General features: G+C 43.7%; 1 protein-coding gene across 4 annotated transcripts in view; it reads right to left on the minus strand.

The window, feature by feature from the left end:
• Positions 1 to 16,472, minus strand: part of LOC123936228 (cytochrome b-c1 complex subunit 2, mitochondrial-like) — a 28,159-nt gene extending 11,687 nt beyond the window's left edge. Inside the window, exons 1-6 of one of the 4 annotated variants that reach the window (XR_006817174.1) lie at positions 16,368 to 16,472; positions 16,121 to 16,269; positions 15,819 to 15,883; positions 13,848 to 13,904; positions 13,281 to 13,405; positions 11,585 to 11,730 (exon numbers count right to left, since the gene is read on the minus strand). Coding sequence is in view for 1 of the 4 variants with exons in the window: in XM_045996899.1 (XP_045852855.1) it covers positions 13,281 to 13,405; positions 13,848 to 13,904; positions 15,529 to 15,539 (193 nt within the window). In the remaining 3 variants the exon portion in view is untranslated. Of the gene's footprint in view, positions 1 to 11,584; positions 11,731 to 13,280; positions 13,406 to 13,847; positions 13,905 to 15,528; positions 15,775 to 15,818; positions 15,884 to 16,120; positions 16,270 to 16,314 lie in introns of those variants that run through there. The other 3 variants (XR_006817175.1, XR_006817176.1, XM_045996899.1) reach the window with 3 other exon arrangements.
• Between the last annotated feature and the right edge of the window lie 1,387 nt (positions 16,473 to 17,859).

Here is a 17,859-nt window from a genome sequence, read left to right on the forward strand (position 1 = left end):
TTTAACATTTTGAACCAGGCAGGCACTTTCACAAATGAAACAATTCGGGAAGGAAGAGGGTGAATGTTCATTTACCTTTAATCTCCAGAAGGTGGTCTCCATCCCAGCCCTAAATTTAGAACGTTACGATGACATTCTGTCTTTGGTAGAAATGCCTTTATCAGTTACCTGACAGAACGGACTTGAGGAAAATATTCTGAGAGACACACACAGAGACAAGCTACCGCTCAGTGAAGCCGGAAAGCATCCCTGCAGAACCCACCCCAGGAGAAGAGCAAATGCGGATTCTGCTGCTCTTCTTTGGGGTCAGCGATTGATGTGTGGACTCATGGGAGAAATAGGGACTTTTACATTCTCTTCCCTTTTTTTTTCCTTTACTTTCTTTTGAATTTAAAGCTGTTGCAACCAAAGTAAATAGAATCTATTTAATGATTTAATGGTAGAATTAATGATTTTACAAATGAAACACCCTGTGGAGCACCTGGGTTGCTCAGTCAGTGAAGCTCTGCCTTTGGCTCAGGTCAGGAACTCAGGGACCTGAGATCAAGCCCTGCACTGGGCTCCCCGCTCAGCTGGGAGCCTGTTTTTCCCTCTCCCTCTGCCCCTCCCACTCATGCTCTCCCTCAGAATAAATAAATAAAATCTTTAAAGTGTCCCATGATTGATACATAGGAAAGACAAGTATTTTACATCAAAACATCAGATCTTAGTGTTCTTCTTCGAAATATGCTTTTTTGTGGCCATGTACAAACTACTTAGGACTCAGATAAAACTCAAAATGCGAGATCATGATGAAATAGTATTTTCAAATCACAAAATGGGGCCAATAAATGTCGAAGCAAATAAATAAATCAAGGCTATTACATCTGACCCTGTTTCTTTCATCTCCATCCTGTGTGGGTAAAAGCCTCTAGGGTTATAAAATGGCCTCACAGACCGTCTGCAGGAGGGGAAGGCACAAGCAAAAGTTGCTGACGAAATGGACTTGTTCAGCTCCAGGGTGGGGAGCTGGGCTAAAGGAGACAGAAATAAAAGAGGGGGAAAGGGAGATAACATCTGTGTTCTAAAGTCTTGTTAAAGTAGAACTATCTTAAGAACAAAATTTGAGTAGCATTTAGAAACGTACTGCAATGTGATACAGGAGTTCTAGGTCTATTGATTCTCCTAACAAATAGTTTGAGCTTGTAGTTCACAGGTTATCTTGCATTTTATGTATCTAGGAAATCATTTTTATTGTATGTTATAGAATATCATCCACAACAGACTGGATATTGAAACAAAAACTTAAAAGATGCTCACCACACCCTATTTGGCCTGCAGTGTGGAGATGCCAGCCCAGCAGAGGAAGAAGGAAGGCAGGCCACTGACACACTGCCTGGGGCTCCCGGGTCTCCAAGGTGGGTCCCTGCCTCTGGTTAGGAAAGCTGCCTCAGGAGCCCGGGGCAGAGGCTTCAGGCCTCTTAGACAGGCCTCGCTGCATCTTCCTAAAGCCTGGGGTCACCCTCAGCTCAATGTAAGGTCCATGTCCTTATTGCCAGAGACCACCACGTTAAACTTTCTTTGCATTTCCTACAGAATCTACCCATAGGCTCCATCTTTAGGGCCAGGATTCCCTGCATGCCCAAGCACTTGGGGTCAATTGGCTAATTTCTCAATCTGATTGGGAATGAGTCACCCTCCCCTCTCAAATCCTTTCACTGCTTGCTAGAAGCTACAGAGCTTAATAGTGTTACTATCATTTTACTAAGGTCAAGAAAATAATTCCTTACTTAGCAGACAGTTCACAGTAAAACATAAATGGCTCTTAAACATATAAAATGATTTTGAACTTTACCCCCCAAATTAGAGGAATATATAATAAAGTTACCATAAGATAACATTTTTCACATATCAGATTAACAACACTGAAAAGGCTGCTAATACACTGTGTTGGTGAGGATGTTGGGAAATGAGCACTTTCCTATGCCACTGGAGAGAGTGAACACTGGAACTCTCTCTTTTGAAGAAAGAATCCCTAAAACCTTGGGCCTCTGGGATGATGAGGGGAGATTGAGAGGGAGGGGGTTACTTGTGCCTGTGAATTTCAGTTGTCTTCCTCTCCCTCTCCTTAGACAGTCTTACAAAATGCTGGATGGAATGGTCCTGCCAGTATCCAAGGCTTAACAGACTGGAAAGGGAGGAAAGGAGGCAGGGGAGGTGAGGTCAATAGGTTCTGGCCCAGTTCTCAGGAACCAGGTCAAGGAGGACAATCAGCTACCTCCAATGGTCAACAGAGGCACATTTTGTGCTCCATTTCAAATCTCAGCAGACTCAGCCATCTGTCTTGGTGCTCACATACACAGCCCCTCATCCACCGCCTTCCCCACCCCAGCGGCCATTTCTTTTTTTAATAAAGATTTTATTTATGTATTTGACAGAGAGAGAGAGAGAGAGATCACAAGTAGGCAGAGAGGCAGGCAGAGAGAGGTGGGGGTCAGGGAAGCAGGCTCCCTGCTGAGCCTGATGTGGGGCTCGATCCCACGACCCTGAGATCATGACCTGAGCTGAAGGCAGAGGCTTAACCCACTGAGCCACCCAGGTGCCCCCCCCCAGCGGCCATTTCTTCTCTCTCTTTGCTCATGTGCCTAACTCCCTTCCCAGGACTCCACAGAGCACAGAACCTCACCTCATACCTCTCCTGGAAGACCTGCCACCATGTATTCCCTCAGCGAACTCACTGGCAAGAGCCAGTCAGACAACTCTGCTCGGCCACAAGTTCTGTGTCCATAGAAAAGGAGATCCAGGATTCTTTGCTAATAATTATTCCTAAAACTCACGAATGAGTAAGCATTTCCCCTGGCTCTATATTGGGTACCAGTCCTTCCACATCCCTTAAGCAGGTCATAGTGGGAAAACCAGGAACCAATACATACAACAGCTACAACCTAGAAAACACTGCAGTAGCCTGAACTCTAGTCTACACAACCCAGAAAATGCTGTGGTAGCCTAAACTCTCCCCAGTCTACTGTACAAGAAACCAACGTTTGAGTGTTCTAAACCAGGGAACTGAAGCCCAGATTAACACTGAAGGGCTTCTGGCAGCTAGGAGTGGACCCAGCCTCAGGATAAGGAGAAATAGCAGAAGGAAGCTGGATCCCTACAAGCATGCCAAGGCACTGTGGGCCTGGAGCCTGCTCTGCCCCTCATCGGATATCTTGTGAATTAATAAATGTCTTTAACATTTAAACCAAATGGAGGGGCACCTGGGTGGCTCAGTCTGCCAACTCTTCGTTTAGGTCCAGGTCATGATCTCAGGATCCTGGAAATGAGCTCCATGTCAGACCCAGCTTAGTGAAGTCTGTGTCAGGATTCTCTCTCTTCCTCTGGCCCTTCCCCCCACCCCGTTCACTCTCTAAATAAATCTTTTAAAACAAAGTAATAAACTGAGGGGGGAAGGCAAGATGGTGCACCGGTAGAGGACCTCGTTTCATCTGGTCCCTTGAATTTAGCTAGATAACTATCAAATCATTCTGAACACCTATGAATTCAACCTGGACATAAGGAAAGAATCGTTGGAATTCTACAGATAGAAAAGTGACCACTTTTTGCAATGTAGGCGGTGCAGAGAAATGAATCTGCAGGGATATATGGGAAGATCCTCTGTGCAGAGAGGGAGCCTGTGTAAGCTGGCCACAGGAAAGTGAGGTAGCCCTAAAGCATAAAACCAGAACCTTTAGAAATCTGCTCCAGTGAGAGCTGTCCTTGCCCAGGTGGTGAGGTGGGGCAGAATCCAAGGTGGGACAGTGTGGTCTCAGGACCCCTGGGGTCACAGGAAGCATGGGGTGTCTGAGCCAGCAGAGTTCCCAGGCATTGGAGTGGGGAAATTGGATAGGGTCGGGGAGCAGAGGAGGGGGTTCTGGACTGAGTTTGCCATAATCCGCAAACCGTGGCTAGGTTGGGCAGTAGCTGATGTGTGGGGGACCTGCATAGGACAGAAAGAGCGATGACCTCTGCCTTCTCCCAGGAGGACTGGGGCAGGCATGAACCACAGGAGACTGCAAAGTCTGGCACGCACAAAAGTGAAGGCTGCTTATCCCTGATAGTTTACTGAAAAGAGTGGACCGAGATCTTCCAGCTCTAGGGCTGGAAATCAGGGCGCAGGCATTTTTATTTTCATCCTCTAAAGTGGCCCACAAAGCCTTCAGGGAACAAGAGTGGCACAGAGCAACCAGAAGCAGTTTACACTGAGCCCTGGCAAGGGGTGGCACAACTCGCCGCAGGCAGAGATACCTGAGAATCAGCACAGCAGGCCCTTTCCCCAGAAAACACCTGGAAGGACAGGTGAACACCCACGTTTAGGAGCACACGGGAGTGCAAAATCCCAACACTAGGGGAAAACAGTAAATAGAATTCAAAGGTTTTTTCATGATTTATCTTTCAGTCTAAAATTTTTTCCTTTTTGTTTTTTCTTTTCTCCATTCCAATTAGTTTCTTATTTTATCAACTCTTCTTTTTTAAGTCTTATTAAATTTTCATTTTCTATATTTACATTTTTTAGATATATTCTTCATTTTTGGCTTCCTTTCACTGTATTCAGTGTTATGTTTGTGTATATGTAACTTTGGTGATTTTACACTTTTGGGATTTGGTGGTTTGGGTTTTTGTGGGGTTTTTTTGGTCAGAGAGAGAGAGAGAGAGAATGCATGCACAAGCGGAGAGAGAAGCAGGGGCCCTGCAGAGCAAGAAGCCTGACTGGAACTCGATCCCAGGATCCTCGGATCATGGCCTGAGCCGAAGGCAGCAGCTTAACGGACTGAGCCACGCAGCCCTCTCAGGTTTGGTGTCTTTTAACAACCCAGTACCTCCTGGAGGTTTGACCACCTGGGAGATTATATTCTCTTTTTGCCCTGCCTCCCCGTCCCCACATTTCTTTTTTCATTAGTTTTTGGTTTCTGGCCTCTTTGAAGTTCACTAGTGTGTATTTCGCTTGGGTCATGGTTGATATTTTTTTATTTTACTCTCTTGTTCATCCATTCTTCTCTGGGCAAAATGAATAGGAGGAGGAATTCACAACAAAAGAAAGAACCAGAGGACATACTCTCTGCCACAGATCTAATCCATAGGGGTGTAAGTAAAATGTCAAAGCTGGAATTTGGAATAATGATTATAAGGTTACTAGCTGGGCTTGAAAAAAGCATAAAAGACACTAGAAAATCTCTTAGTGCAGAAATAACATGTAATCAGGCTGAAATTCAAAATGCTTTAACTGAGATGCAGTCTAAATTGGGTGCTCTAACAGCTGCAGTACGTGAGGCAGATGAGAGAGGAAATGACAGAGAAGACAAGTGGATGGAAAGGAAGGAAGCTGAGGAAAAGAGAGAAAAGCAACTCATGGACCATGCCGGGAGGCCTCAAGAAATCAGCAAAACCAAACGTGAAACAATATTAGAATTGTTGTGGTCCCTGAGGAGACAGAGAGAGAGACACACACACAGAATATATTTAAACAAATCATAGCTGGAAACTTCCCTCATCTGGGGAAGGATGCAGGCATACAGGTTCAAGACCTAGAGAGGACCCCTTTCAAAATCAATAAAAACAGATCAACACCGCAACAGATAGTAGTGAAGCCTGCAAATTTCCAGAGACAAAGAGAAAATCCTGAAAGCATCTCAAGACAAAAGGTTCCTAACTTACAGGCGTGGGTACATTAGTCTGGCCGCAGACCTATCCACAGAGACCTGGGAAGCCAGAAAGCGCTGGCAGATATCTTTGGGTACTAAATGAGAAAAACATACAGCGAAGAATACTCTATCCGGCAAGGCTGTCATTCAGAACGGAAAGAGAGATAAAGGGCTTTCTGGACAAAGAGAAACTGAAAGTCAGCCCTGTAAAAAAATATTAGAGGGGATCTTCGAAGTGAGGAGAGAGCCCAAAAGTGACAGAGACTGGAAAGAAACAGTCTACAGAAACACGGACTTTAGAGGTAATACAATGGCACTCCATTCATCTCTCTCAGTAGTTACTCTGAATGTAAATGGGGTAAATGTCCAGGGTGGGACACCTGGGGGGCTCAGTGGGTTAAGCTGCCGCCTTCAGCTCGGGTCATGATCCCACGATCCTGGGATCAAGTCCCCATCAGGCTCCTTGCTTGGCAGGAAGCCTACTCCTCTCTGCCTCTGCCTGCCACTCTGCCTGTTGGGCACGCTCTCTCTCTCTGAGAAATAAATAAATACAATATTAAAAAAAAGAAATAGGGTATTAGACTCGATGTGCTATCTATAAGAGACTCATTTTAGACCTAAAGACACCTCCAGATTGAAAGTGAGGGGGTAGAGATCTATTTGTCACGCTAATGAACCTCAAAAGAAAGCTGGGGTAGCAATCCTCATATCAGACAAGTTAGATTTTTTGTTTTAAGATTTTTTATTTATTTATTTGACAGAGAGAGAGATCACAAGTAGGCAGAGAGGCAGGCAGAGAGAGAGGAGGAAGCAGGCTCCCTGACGAGCAGAGAGCCCGATGCGGGGCTCAATCCCAGGACCCTGAGATCATGACCTGAGCCGAAGGCAGCGGCTTAATCCACTGAGCCACCCAGGCGCCCCGACAAGTTAGATTTTAAACTAAAGACTGTAGTAAGGGATGAAGAAGGATGCTATAGCATGCTTAAAGGGTCTATACCCAACAAGAAGGTCTAAGAATTACAAATATTTATGCTCCTACCTTGGGAGTAGCCAATTATATAAGCCAATTAATAACCAAATTACAGAAACACTTTGATAATCATACAATAATCATAGGGGTCTTCAACACCCCACTCACAGAGTGGACAGATCATCTAAGCAGAGGGCCGACAAGGAAACAAGGGCTCTGAATGACAAACTGGATCAGAGGGACTTAAGGAATATATACTTACAGAATATTCTATCCTAAAGCAACAGAATACACAGTCTTCTCCAGTGCACATGGAACATTCTCCAGAATAGATCACATACTGAGTCCTAAATCAGGTCTCAAGTGATACCAAAGACTTGGATTATTCCCTGCATATTTCCAGACCACAATGCTTTGAAACTGGAATTTGATCCCAAGACGACATTTGGAAGAAACTCAAAGACTTGGAGACTAAAGAGCATCCCACTGAAGAATGAACGGGTCAGGGGCGCCTGGGTGGCTCAATGGGTTAAAGCCTCTGTCTTCAGCTCAGGTCATGATCCCAGGGCCCTAGGATTGAGCCCCACATCGGGCGCTCTGCTCAGCAGGGAGCCTGCTTCCTCCTCTCTCTCTCTCTGCCTGTTTCTCTGCCTACTTATGATCTCTGTCAAATAAATGAATAAAATTAAAAAAAAAATGGGCCAGCTAGGAATTTAAAGAAGAATTTTAAAAATTCATGGAAATGAATGAAAATGAAAACACAGACACCAAAACCTTTGGGATATAGCAAAGGTGGTCCCAAGAGGAAAGTACATAGCAATGCAAAACTTTATCAAAAAATAAGAAAACTGGGGCGCCTGGGTGGCTCAGTGGGTTAAAGCCTCTGCCTTCAGCTCAGGTCATGATCCCAGGGTCCTGGGATCGAGCCCCACATCGGGCTCTCTGCTTGGCGGTGAGCCTGCTTCCTCCTCTCTCCCTCTCTGCCTGCCTCTCTGCCCACTTGTGATCTCTGTCTGTCAAATAAACAAATAAATAAAATCTTTAAAACAAATAAGAAAAGTCTCAAATACACAAGCTAGCCTAACACCTAAAGGAGCTGGGAAAAGAGGAGCAAATAAAGCCTAAACCAAGCAGGAGAGAGAAATCGCAAAAATTAGAGCAGAAATCAATGAAATAGAAACCAGAAAAACAGCAGAACAGATCAATGAAACTAGGAGCTGGTTTTGAAATTATTAAGATTGAAGAACCCCTAGCCAGACTTATCCAAAAGAAAGGGGAAAGGACCCAGAATAATATCATGAATGAAAGAGGAGAGGTCATGACCAACACCAAGGAAATACATACAATTTTAAGAACATATTATGAGCAACTACATGACAACAAATTAGATAATCCAGAAGAAACGGATGCATACCCAGCTTACCCAGAATTGTTCACCAAAAAGACTCCCCTCTCCCCCACTGAACGGATCTGACTTGACACTCTGGGCAAACATCAATTGACAGTACTTGTTGTGACTGCTCTATTTTCGGACTCTATTCTGTTTCACGAGCTATCATTACCCCAAAGATTTTGATTACTGTGGCTTTACTGTAAGTCTTAAAAGTAAGTGGGAATAAGCAGTGTAAGTTCTTCAAATGTGTTCTTTTAAAGACTTTTTGGGCCATCCTAGACCCTTTGCATTTCCATATAAATTTTAGAATCAACTTGTTCATATCTTCTAGGAAAAAGAAAAAGATGGGGGCGCCTGGGTGGCTCAGTGGGTTGGGCCACTGCCTTCGGCTCAGGTCATGATCTCAGGGTCCTGGGATCGAGTCCCGCATCGGGCTCTCTGCTCAGCAGCGAGCCTGCTTCCCTCTCTCTCTCTCTGCCTGCCTCTCTGCCTACTTGTGATCTCTCTCTGTCAAATAAATAAATAAAATTTAAAAAAAAAAAAAAAAAAAAAAAGAAAAAGATGGCTAGGTTCCTGAGGCTTCTTCCTGGGGGAGGCAGGGCAGGGGGAGGAGGGCCTGCTTCTCCCTCACCTTCTGCTTCTGCTCTCGGTCCCTATCCCTTTCTCTCTCTCTCAAATAAAATCTTTAAAAAATAATAAAAATAAAAATTTTATTTATTTATTTTTTTTTAAATATTTTATTTGACAGGGAGAGATCACAAGTAGGCAGAGAGGCAGGCAGAGAGAGAGGAGGAAGCAGGCTCCCTGCAGAACAGAGAGCCCGATGCGGGGCTCGATCCCAGGACCCTGGGATCATGACCTGAGCCGAAGGCAGAGGCTTTAACCAACTGAGCCACCCAAGCGCCCCTAAAAATAAAAATTTTAAAAGGTGGTTAGGATTTTGACTGGGATTGCATTGCTTGCATGAATCAAGTCGTGGGAAACAGCAATCTCAATGACATCAAATCTTCCGAGGCATGAACAAAGCGTATCTCCCAATTATTTCGTGTCTTCTTGAATTCCTCTCAACAATGTTTTATAGTTTTCTGTGTAAAGCTCTTTCATATCTTCCATGAGATTTATTCACAGTCAGTGTGCTTTTTTTTGGTTTGTTTCTTTGTTTTTGTAAGTAGGCTCCACACCCAGCATGAAGCCCAGTGCAGGGATTGAACTCACAAGCCTGAGTCCAAGACCTGAGATCAAAAGTCAGATGAGCATCCACTGAGCCACCCAGTCACCCCAACCAGTTTATGTTTTAGATGCTCCTGTAAAATATTTTAAATTTTCATTCTCCTTTCCATGTACGTTCATCATGCATCTGTCTGACAAAGAATTCCCACCCAGAATACACAATAAACTCCCAACAAATCAAAACCAAAACATTAACAACGACAACGGGCAAAAGACTTGGACAGACGGTCCCCAAAAGATGCAGGAATGCCCACTAAACACACGAAAAGGTGCCTAACTCAGATCCTTCATCACCAGGGAAATGCAATGTGAAACCAGAAGGAGATGCTATTTCATCCTCACAGACAACACAGAATGTTAACGAGGATGCTGAGCAACTGGAGTGTCACTATATTGCTGGTGGGAAGTGTAAACTGATCAACCACTTTGGAAACTAGGCTAGCACTTCGACACATCCCCACCCTGTGACTAACCAATCCACTAAGCAAGTTCAGGAGAAATTTAAGACTCCTGTAAGAATGTTTATTGTAGCCTATTCACAATGACCGAAAACTTGGATACAATGAAATGTCTAATCATCAGGTGAACAGATGAGTAAATCCTGGTACATGGGCACTACATACGAAGGAACAAACTATCTTTACACTGACAAAGACTTTCTCCTTGACCAAACTGTAGCCAGTGTCCTCTGAGCCCTCTTCTCAACTAGGCCTCAACCTTGACTTACCACACACAGACTTCACCAAACACTAACATAGTTTCTAACAGCTCAAGTCCCCTCACCGAGGATGACGCCAGTCCCCCTGAGTGCCTGCCTCAGAAAACTCAAGGTAGCTACTGTTTCTTCAGCCAACACTGAAAAATCAGGCCCCTGCCTCCCAGTGAGCAAATCCTGGAGGTTTCACATGGACAAAGACCTTTCCCACTTTTTGTCATCTTTTCCTTCCCTGACTTTATTCAGCCCCAACCTTACTCTCTCATTCTCTCCTTAGAAAGCCCTCTGGACAAATCCAGGTTGAGTTTCATGCATGCAGGACTCTTTTCCTGATTGCAGTAGTTATTAGATTAAAATCTGTCCTCACCACTTGCACTACGATCTGCTGCTGTTTACCTTTGATACGTGCACACAACATGGATAGCCCTCAAAGAACACGCTGAGTAAAAGAAGACCAAAGAATACATGCTGCATGCTTCCGTTTATACGATGTTCCAGAACAGGCAAATCGCATCTACCATAGATCCGAAATCAGAAAATGACCAGCGGGGGGTGAGGAGACCAACTAGAAAGAGATACAAGAGTCACTTCTGCAGTTGCAGATACACTTTATGTCTTGCGCTTGGGGGCTGGTACCCAGATACACAGCGGACCCTTCAACAATGCAATGGCTATGGGTACCCATTCTTGTGCAGTCAAAAATTTGCATATAAATTTCATGTCCCCCAAAACGTCACTACTAATTGCCTACAGCTGACCAGAAGCCCTACTGATAATAGGAACAGTTGATTAACACATTTTGTATGGTAAATGAATTATACATTGTATTCCCTCACTAAAGGACACTAAAGAAAATATTCAGAAAATCACGAAGAAAAGACATTTGCATTACTGTACTGTATGTATCGAAAAATCCACCTATAAGTGGACCCATGCAATTCAAACCCATGTTGTTCAAGAGTTAACTGTGTACATTTGTCAGTGCTCACAGACTAAACACTGAACACCTGAATATTTTATCTTATAAATTATCTCCTTCTCACTCCTGCCCTCTCTCTGCCTGCCTCTCGGCCTGCTTGTGATCTCTCTCTGTCAAATAAATAATAAAATCTAAAACAAAAGAAAGAAATTTAAAAGTCGGCCTGCTGAGTGTGCTGAGAAAGGTAAGAAATTATATAACAGCAGCTTCTACATACCAGGGCTGGCCTGACCACTTCTCTAACGTGAATCGACCTGCTATCGTCTGGAAAGTACAATGGCCTGGGTTTCAGCCAGGAGTCTGAGTCCAGTTACAGTTCTGCCACCGATGTACCATGTGACCTTGGGAAAGTCATTTACCTCGAAGTTCCTCCAACGGTCTCTAAGTCATGAGGAGGTGTCAGGTTAAGAAGAAATATGGAGGGAGCTCCTGGGTGGCTCAGTGGATTAAGCCGCTGCCTTCAGCTCAGGTCATGATCTCAGGGTCCTGGGATCGAGCCCCGCATCGGGCTCTCTGCTCCGCAGGGAGCCTGCTTCCTCCTCTCTCTCTGCCTGCCTCTCTGCCTACTTGTGATCTCTCTCTGTCAAATAAATAAATTAAAAAAATCTAAAAAAAAAAAAAAAAAAAGAAATATGGAAGTGCCAGGGATCAGTCCTATCGCTAGCTTGCGGGGGTCAGAGTGTACTCCTCGCTGGAGCACGGACACTGTCCCTGCTTCCCGCTTCGGTCAGTGCCTTTGCTCATTCCTGGGGCAACTCCCTGCGCCAGAACTGTTAGGTGCTGGAAATACAGAGACGAGTAAGACAAAATCAATGCCTGCCCTCAATATGTTGAGAGGGAAAATGGTGAAATTAGGCATGATGGGTGTGACGTCAGCACTAGAGCAAAAGAGCCGCAGGGGTGCAAGGGAAGGGCGGTGGGAATTGGAAAGAAGTAACCGAAGTAAAATCTGGAATGAGTCTTACAGAACGGGTAGGGGGTTACTAGGGGAGTGATTAGGGAGTGGCCTTTCAGGCAGAGAAAACAGACAAAGGCATAAAGAATGACAATGGATTCTGCGGGGAAATTGCAGAAGGGAAGGGAAGAAGGTAGAGCAGAGGCAAGAGAGGTGGGCGGGGGCCAGACTGTGGAAGTTAACATCATGCTAAGTTGAAGAGTTTGAACTTTATCCCACAGACAGGAAGAAACCTTTTAAGGATTTTCACATCAGAAGGATTGCTGTAAGGGCAACGCGGTAGATGGACTGAAGATGCGGACTTGGGGGCAGAGAGCAGCCAGGAGATGGCAGTAACTATCCAGGCAGAAAGGCTGAGGGCTGGAGCCTCATTGCTGACAGCAGGGAAGAAGCCACTATTGACACATAAGTCGTCTTTTCTACAATTCTGTATTTCCTGGGTGGATGTCCAGAGTAAGGAAGATCATACTCCCTTGTAAAACAAAGTATCACCAGGAAATAATATTAGGTAACATCAACCAAGCTCTCACTTTGCTCCAGACACTTGACAGGCTTGCACTCTGAGGGAGGCCCATCCCACGCAGGGTCCCTGCAGCTGGTCACCTGTTTATACCCGAGTGGCCCACCTGCAAACCTCGGCTCCTACTGAAGTTGTAGGACTTCTAAGAGCCAGGGGTGCTTATTTACTAACTTGTTTTGCTAGGCACACTTGTCAAGATTTTATATTTAACATTATATAAACCCAGAATATGAACACCAAAAAAGGTCTTGTTTTTTAAAAAATGAGTGTTTGCTTTGGAAAGATCCACTAAAGGTAAGTGGCTAAACAGTAATACCAGCAGCAACCATGAACTGTTGGTGGGTTTGGTATCAACAAACTGTTGAAAAAACACCATATTCTAAATTCTGAAACAGGGATTCTATAATTAACTTACATCCTCTCAAAGATGAAAAGCAATCAACAACATGAATGTTTAGAAACACTGGAATTACATAGTTAAGAAACTAGACCAGTTTTTGGAAAAGGCAGTTTTAAACACAAGCAGAGAAAAAATTCCATGGCAATTTCTTCCCTCTACAAATTGATCTTCTCAAAATCCCAATTATCTTTTTTTATTTTTTTAAACAAGATTTCATTTATTTATTTGGCAGAGAGAGAGAGTGAGAGAGCACGTGCACAAGCAGGGGAAGCAGCAGAGGGAGAGGGAGAAGCACTCTCCCTGCTGAGCAGGAAGCTCCATGTGGGGCTCGACCCCAGGACCCCAGGATCATGACCCAAGCCGAAGGCAGACGTGCAACCGACTGAGCCACCCAGGTGCCCCTCAAAAACCCAGTATCTTAGAAGCAACCAAACAGGATCTGAAAATGTACTTACGAGCCTGTGGATTCTGAAAAGCTACAGCTTTGTCAGTCCTGAGCTGAGACTGAAGGGCAGCCACTTCCCCACGACGAAATTCTGGTGATGTGGTGACATTGAGCAGGAACTCCATTAGAATATCACTACAGAAGACATTAGGATGAGAGCTTCGGGTCAAAAATGTAAAACCAATGTCCACGCTACGTAAATGTAATGTTCTCGGTATTAAGTTTCAGGCCCTGTGGTAAGCACAAAGTTCTACGTTTCCGAGCAAGAACCCAAAACCAAAATCAGAGGTCATAAGGCAACATTCAAAAAGGCAATACCTGGGGCACCTGGGTGGCTCCGTGGGTTAAAGCCTCTGCCTTCGGCCCAGGTCATGAATCCAGGGTCCTGGGATCAAGCCCCGCATCGGGCTCTCTGCTCCGAAGGGAGCCTGCTTCCTCCCCTCTCTCTGCCTGCCTCTCTGCCTAGTTGTGATTTCTCTCTGTCAAATAAATAAAATATTAAAAAAAAAAAAGGCAACACCTGAGCAGTTACGTGTTTCTTTAAAAGCAGGTGTCCTCAACCCATGCAGGTACTTACACGTGGTCCCGCAGGCATTCCACAGTGTAGGCCATGCTTTCCCTTGTTGAAGTCACACTGCATCAAAAACAAATTACAGTGAATTATCTAAATCAGAATAAGTTTTCCTTACATCTTTGTTAACTCAACCAATTCCTCTGGAAAAATTATTTTGAAGTATGAAAATACACATACGCATCGACTAAAACATACAATATTTAAGAACTATTTTAAGGAAGGCAATCTTGACATGTTACACGTGGATGCACCTTGAAGACATGATGCTAAGTGAAATAGGTCAGTCTTGGAAGAACAAATAACATGATTCCACTTTCAGGAGGAACCTAGAGAAGTCAAAATCATAGAACATAGAACGGTCACTGTAGGGGGTTGCAGGAAGAGAGTGGGGAGTTTCTGTTTAATAGCTGGAGTTTCAGTTGGGGTACATAAAAAACTTCTTAGAGATGGATGGTAGTGATGGTTTCTTTTTTAAATTTTTTTTAACATTTTATTTATTTATTTGACAAGACAGAGATCACAGGAGGACAGAGAGGCAGGAAGCAGGCTCCCTTGCTGAGCAGGGAGCCTGGTATGGAGCTTGATCCCACGACCCTAGGATCATGACCTGAGCCGATGGCAGAGGCTTTAACCCTGAGCCACGGAGGCACTCCAGTAATGATGGTTTCTTTCTTTCTTTTTTCTTTTTTAAGATTTTATTTATTTATTTGACAAACAGATCACAAGTAGGCAGAGAGGCAGGCAGAGAGAGAGAGAGGAGGAAGCAGGCTCCCTACTGAGCAGAGAGCCCGATGTGAGGCTCAATCCCAGGGCCCTGAGATCATGACCCGAGCCGAAGGCAGAGGCTTTAACCCACTGAGCCATCCAGGCACCCCGTAGTGATGGTTTCTTAATGCCACTTCACGCCAAAGGCCTGTACACTTAAAGCAGTAAATTTCATGTACGAACTTAAAAAAATGGCAATTAAAGCTGAAAATGTCTTTGTACTCTTCTCCGACTGAACTTACTCCCTCCTTCCCACTCTAGAGACAAGCATAATCGTAAGCAGTACTCTTTTTTTTTTTTTTTTAAAGATTTTATTTACTTATTTGAGAGAGCGTAAGAGAAGGAACCCAAGCAGGAGGAGAAGGATGAAGGAGAAGCAGGTTTCTGGCCAAGCAAGGAGCCCGATGTGGGGCTTGATCCCAGGACCCTAGGATCACGACCTGAGCATCCCAGGCATCACCAGCTTTTTTTAAAGATAGCACTACATATTATTATATTTTTTTAAAACTCATACCATAAAAACATCTTGTTTTTCCACAAAACATTTAACTGGAATAATCTAGTTCATCCCTTAACTGCTGTGTACTAGTCTCATCACATCACTAGATCACACTTTACTTATCCCATTTCCCTGCAGATGGCATTTAAAGTATTTCCAGGCTTTACAAAAATAAAGAGTATCTTTGCCCAGATGGATTAAAACTTAATTTGCAACATATGCTCCTTTTCAATATGACGGGATTTCCCTTGATTCTTTTCTACATAGTTGTATCAATTTATTCCACTAATCGTAGAAAAGATTCTCCCTCTTAACACCGCCAACACGATACATAAGTCTGTCGGGTAATAGCATCACATTGTGATTCCAACTAAAGATCAGTGTTTCTGGCTTCTGCCTCTGGGAATAGACGGTTCCTACCCTTTGTCCATCGATTTCCTATTTGCTTGTCTTCTAATTTGTAATTCTTTATATTTTCCAAATAATCTTCTCCATGTTCTGTATGTTGCAAATCTTACTGCCAGTTACTTGAATTTTCACTTTAAGGCATAAAGATGTTTTACATTTTCATGTAGTTAAATTCAGTAGCCTTCTTCTTGTGTCTGTTTAATAAATCCTTAACTGCCTTGATAAAACAGAAAAGTTCCCTTATAATCAAATATTTTCTGGTGTTTTCACTCGTCATTTACTGTTACTTATTTTTAACAAACCTTAATTTACCACCAACTCCTTCGATTCCACGGGTTATCTTGAAAGATGAAGCTCCTTTAGTAGTCTGGAAAAAGAAAGAACAACTGTATTTTTAGGAATTTATCAATGCCAAGTTGGCAAACATCACACTACATCACAATCTAATGTCTATCGGTCATTAGATTCAAAAAGGACTTTACCTATACAGCGGATCCTTTTTTAGTTTAAGTATTATAAAACAAAACACACAATAGCTTTTCTTTTCTGTAGGATCGAGATACCGAAGCATTCCTGAACAGAGTGAGACAGTAAAGATGCTTACCAAACTGGATGCAAGACGAAGCACATGAGAGGTTCCTAAGTTGCTGGAGTCCTCAGATCTGCTGCCGGCTTTAATGAACAAACTTTTCTTGATGCAGGAGCATAGTTTTCCAGAGAAGCCATCACTAAGCCGTTTGGTAATTTGGTAAACTGTATTTAAAATAAAGTGAGAAGTGATCAACGCTTTTATATTACCAAAGACAGACAGGCCGTGTGTGGGTTCCAGTGAGCCACTCAGTGGGCCTGACCTCAAGGTCCTGAGGCTGTGAAGGCACTCCTGCAGGGGCGGCCGAGGCTGTCACTTTGGGAGCAACTGTCAGGGAGTAAAATCTCTAAACACAAAAAAGACAGGTTACACACATTTCTCTCAAGAAAAGTGTCTTGTATTCTGGTGTGCCCAAGCAATAGAAGGTGTTCAGGGATAAAAGAACTTCATGGGAGTGGGAGTATTTACCTAACTTATTACTTCCCAGCCACTCTTAAATCTCTACTTATTTGTGATTTGTAGAATGCGAAGAAATACCTAACCCTACATGCTCATTTTTTTAGAATGGAAAAAACCACTGTATTTTCTTTTCCCTGTTAACTATCTTATTAAAGCTTCAGGTGGTTCTTTCTGCCTCTAATGCTTTGGAATTTTTTTGAAAAATTGTAGGACTGCCACATCCGTACCCTTTCATGCATTTAGCATTACTAGTTTCCTTATCTGCCCAGAGTCTCATTTTAGTTTACTTCCCAAGTGAAATGACTTCATCTCTATAATCATTTTAGTGACCTTTAAAAAAGACAAAGTATACCAAGGAAAATTCCTCTCAGACCTCAATGTTTCGCACAGTATCTTCACTCTCTTGGGTGCTAGAGTAAGACCACACAACCAAGGCTTTTATTTCTCTGACTAATACACATGTATATCACCCGGAGATTAACAACAGCTTCAGCTACAGCAGATTCTCAGTTCATTACATGCAGCCACTGAAAACGTAAAGTGTCCTCTTAAATGCAGGAAAATGGACCCAAAATGCCTAACTTTATTGGTTTTTTTTTGTTTTCTGTTTTTAAAGATTTTATTTATTTATTTGACAGAGAGAGATCACAAGTAGACAGAGAGGCAGGCAGAGAGAGAGAGAGGGAAGCAGGCTCCCCGCTGAGCGGAGAGCCTGATGTGGGACTCGATCCCAGGACCCTGAGATCATGACCTGAGTCGAAGGCAGCGGCTTAAGGCGCCCCCTAACTTTATTGTTTTTTGGGTAAATGATACACAATGCTATAGAATTCATTCTAAGTTTCATGAGGTTATTAGACGAGATGTCATCCCCGAAACAAACGAACGTGCTGCTGGAGTTCCGGAGGACTCCCACCAGAGGCTGCGATGCCCCTGCTCGGTGGAGTCCTAAAGAGCTGTTTGTAATACAGTCCCCATCAGTGCTGCACTGAGTTGGGTCCCAGTTTTCACTTGCTATTAGTACCTTTTAGTTACAATCAGCTTTGTTTTACCATCCGTTTCATTTGCTGGGTGTGGTATACTTAACCCTAGTGGTGATTTTACCTTTTGAATCTCTAAAAAGTAAAATTTAAGACATGTGAGCACAGCTGTTCAATATGAATCATCTACAGGTCCATTGCCAAGGCTGAGGTGTTTCACCTCAAGAAGCAGTGAAACTTGGGCGCCTGGGTGGCTCAGTGGTTTGGGCCACTGCCTTCGGCTCAGGTCATGATCTCAGGGTCCTGGGATCGAGTCCC

This window comes from Meles meles, unplaced genomic scaffold, assembly GCF_922984935.1.
Source record: "Meles meles unplaced genomic scaffold, mMelMel3.1 paternal haplotype, whole genome shotgun sequence".
NCBI classification, from domain to species: Eukaryota; Metazoa; Chordata; class Mammalia; order Carnivora; family Mustelidae; genus Meles; species Meles meles.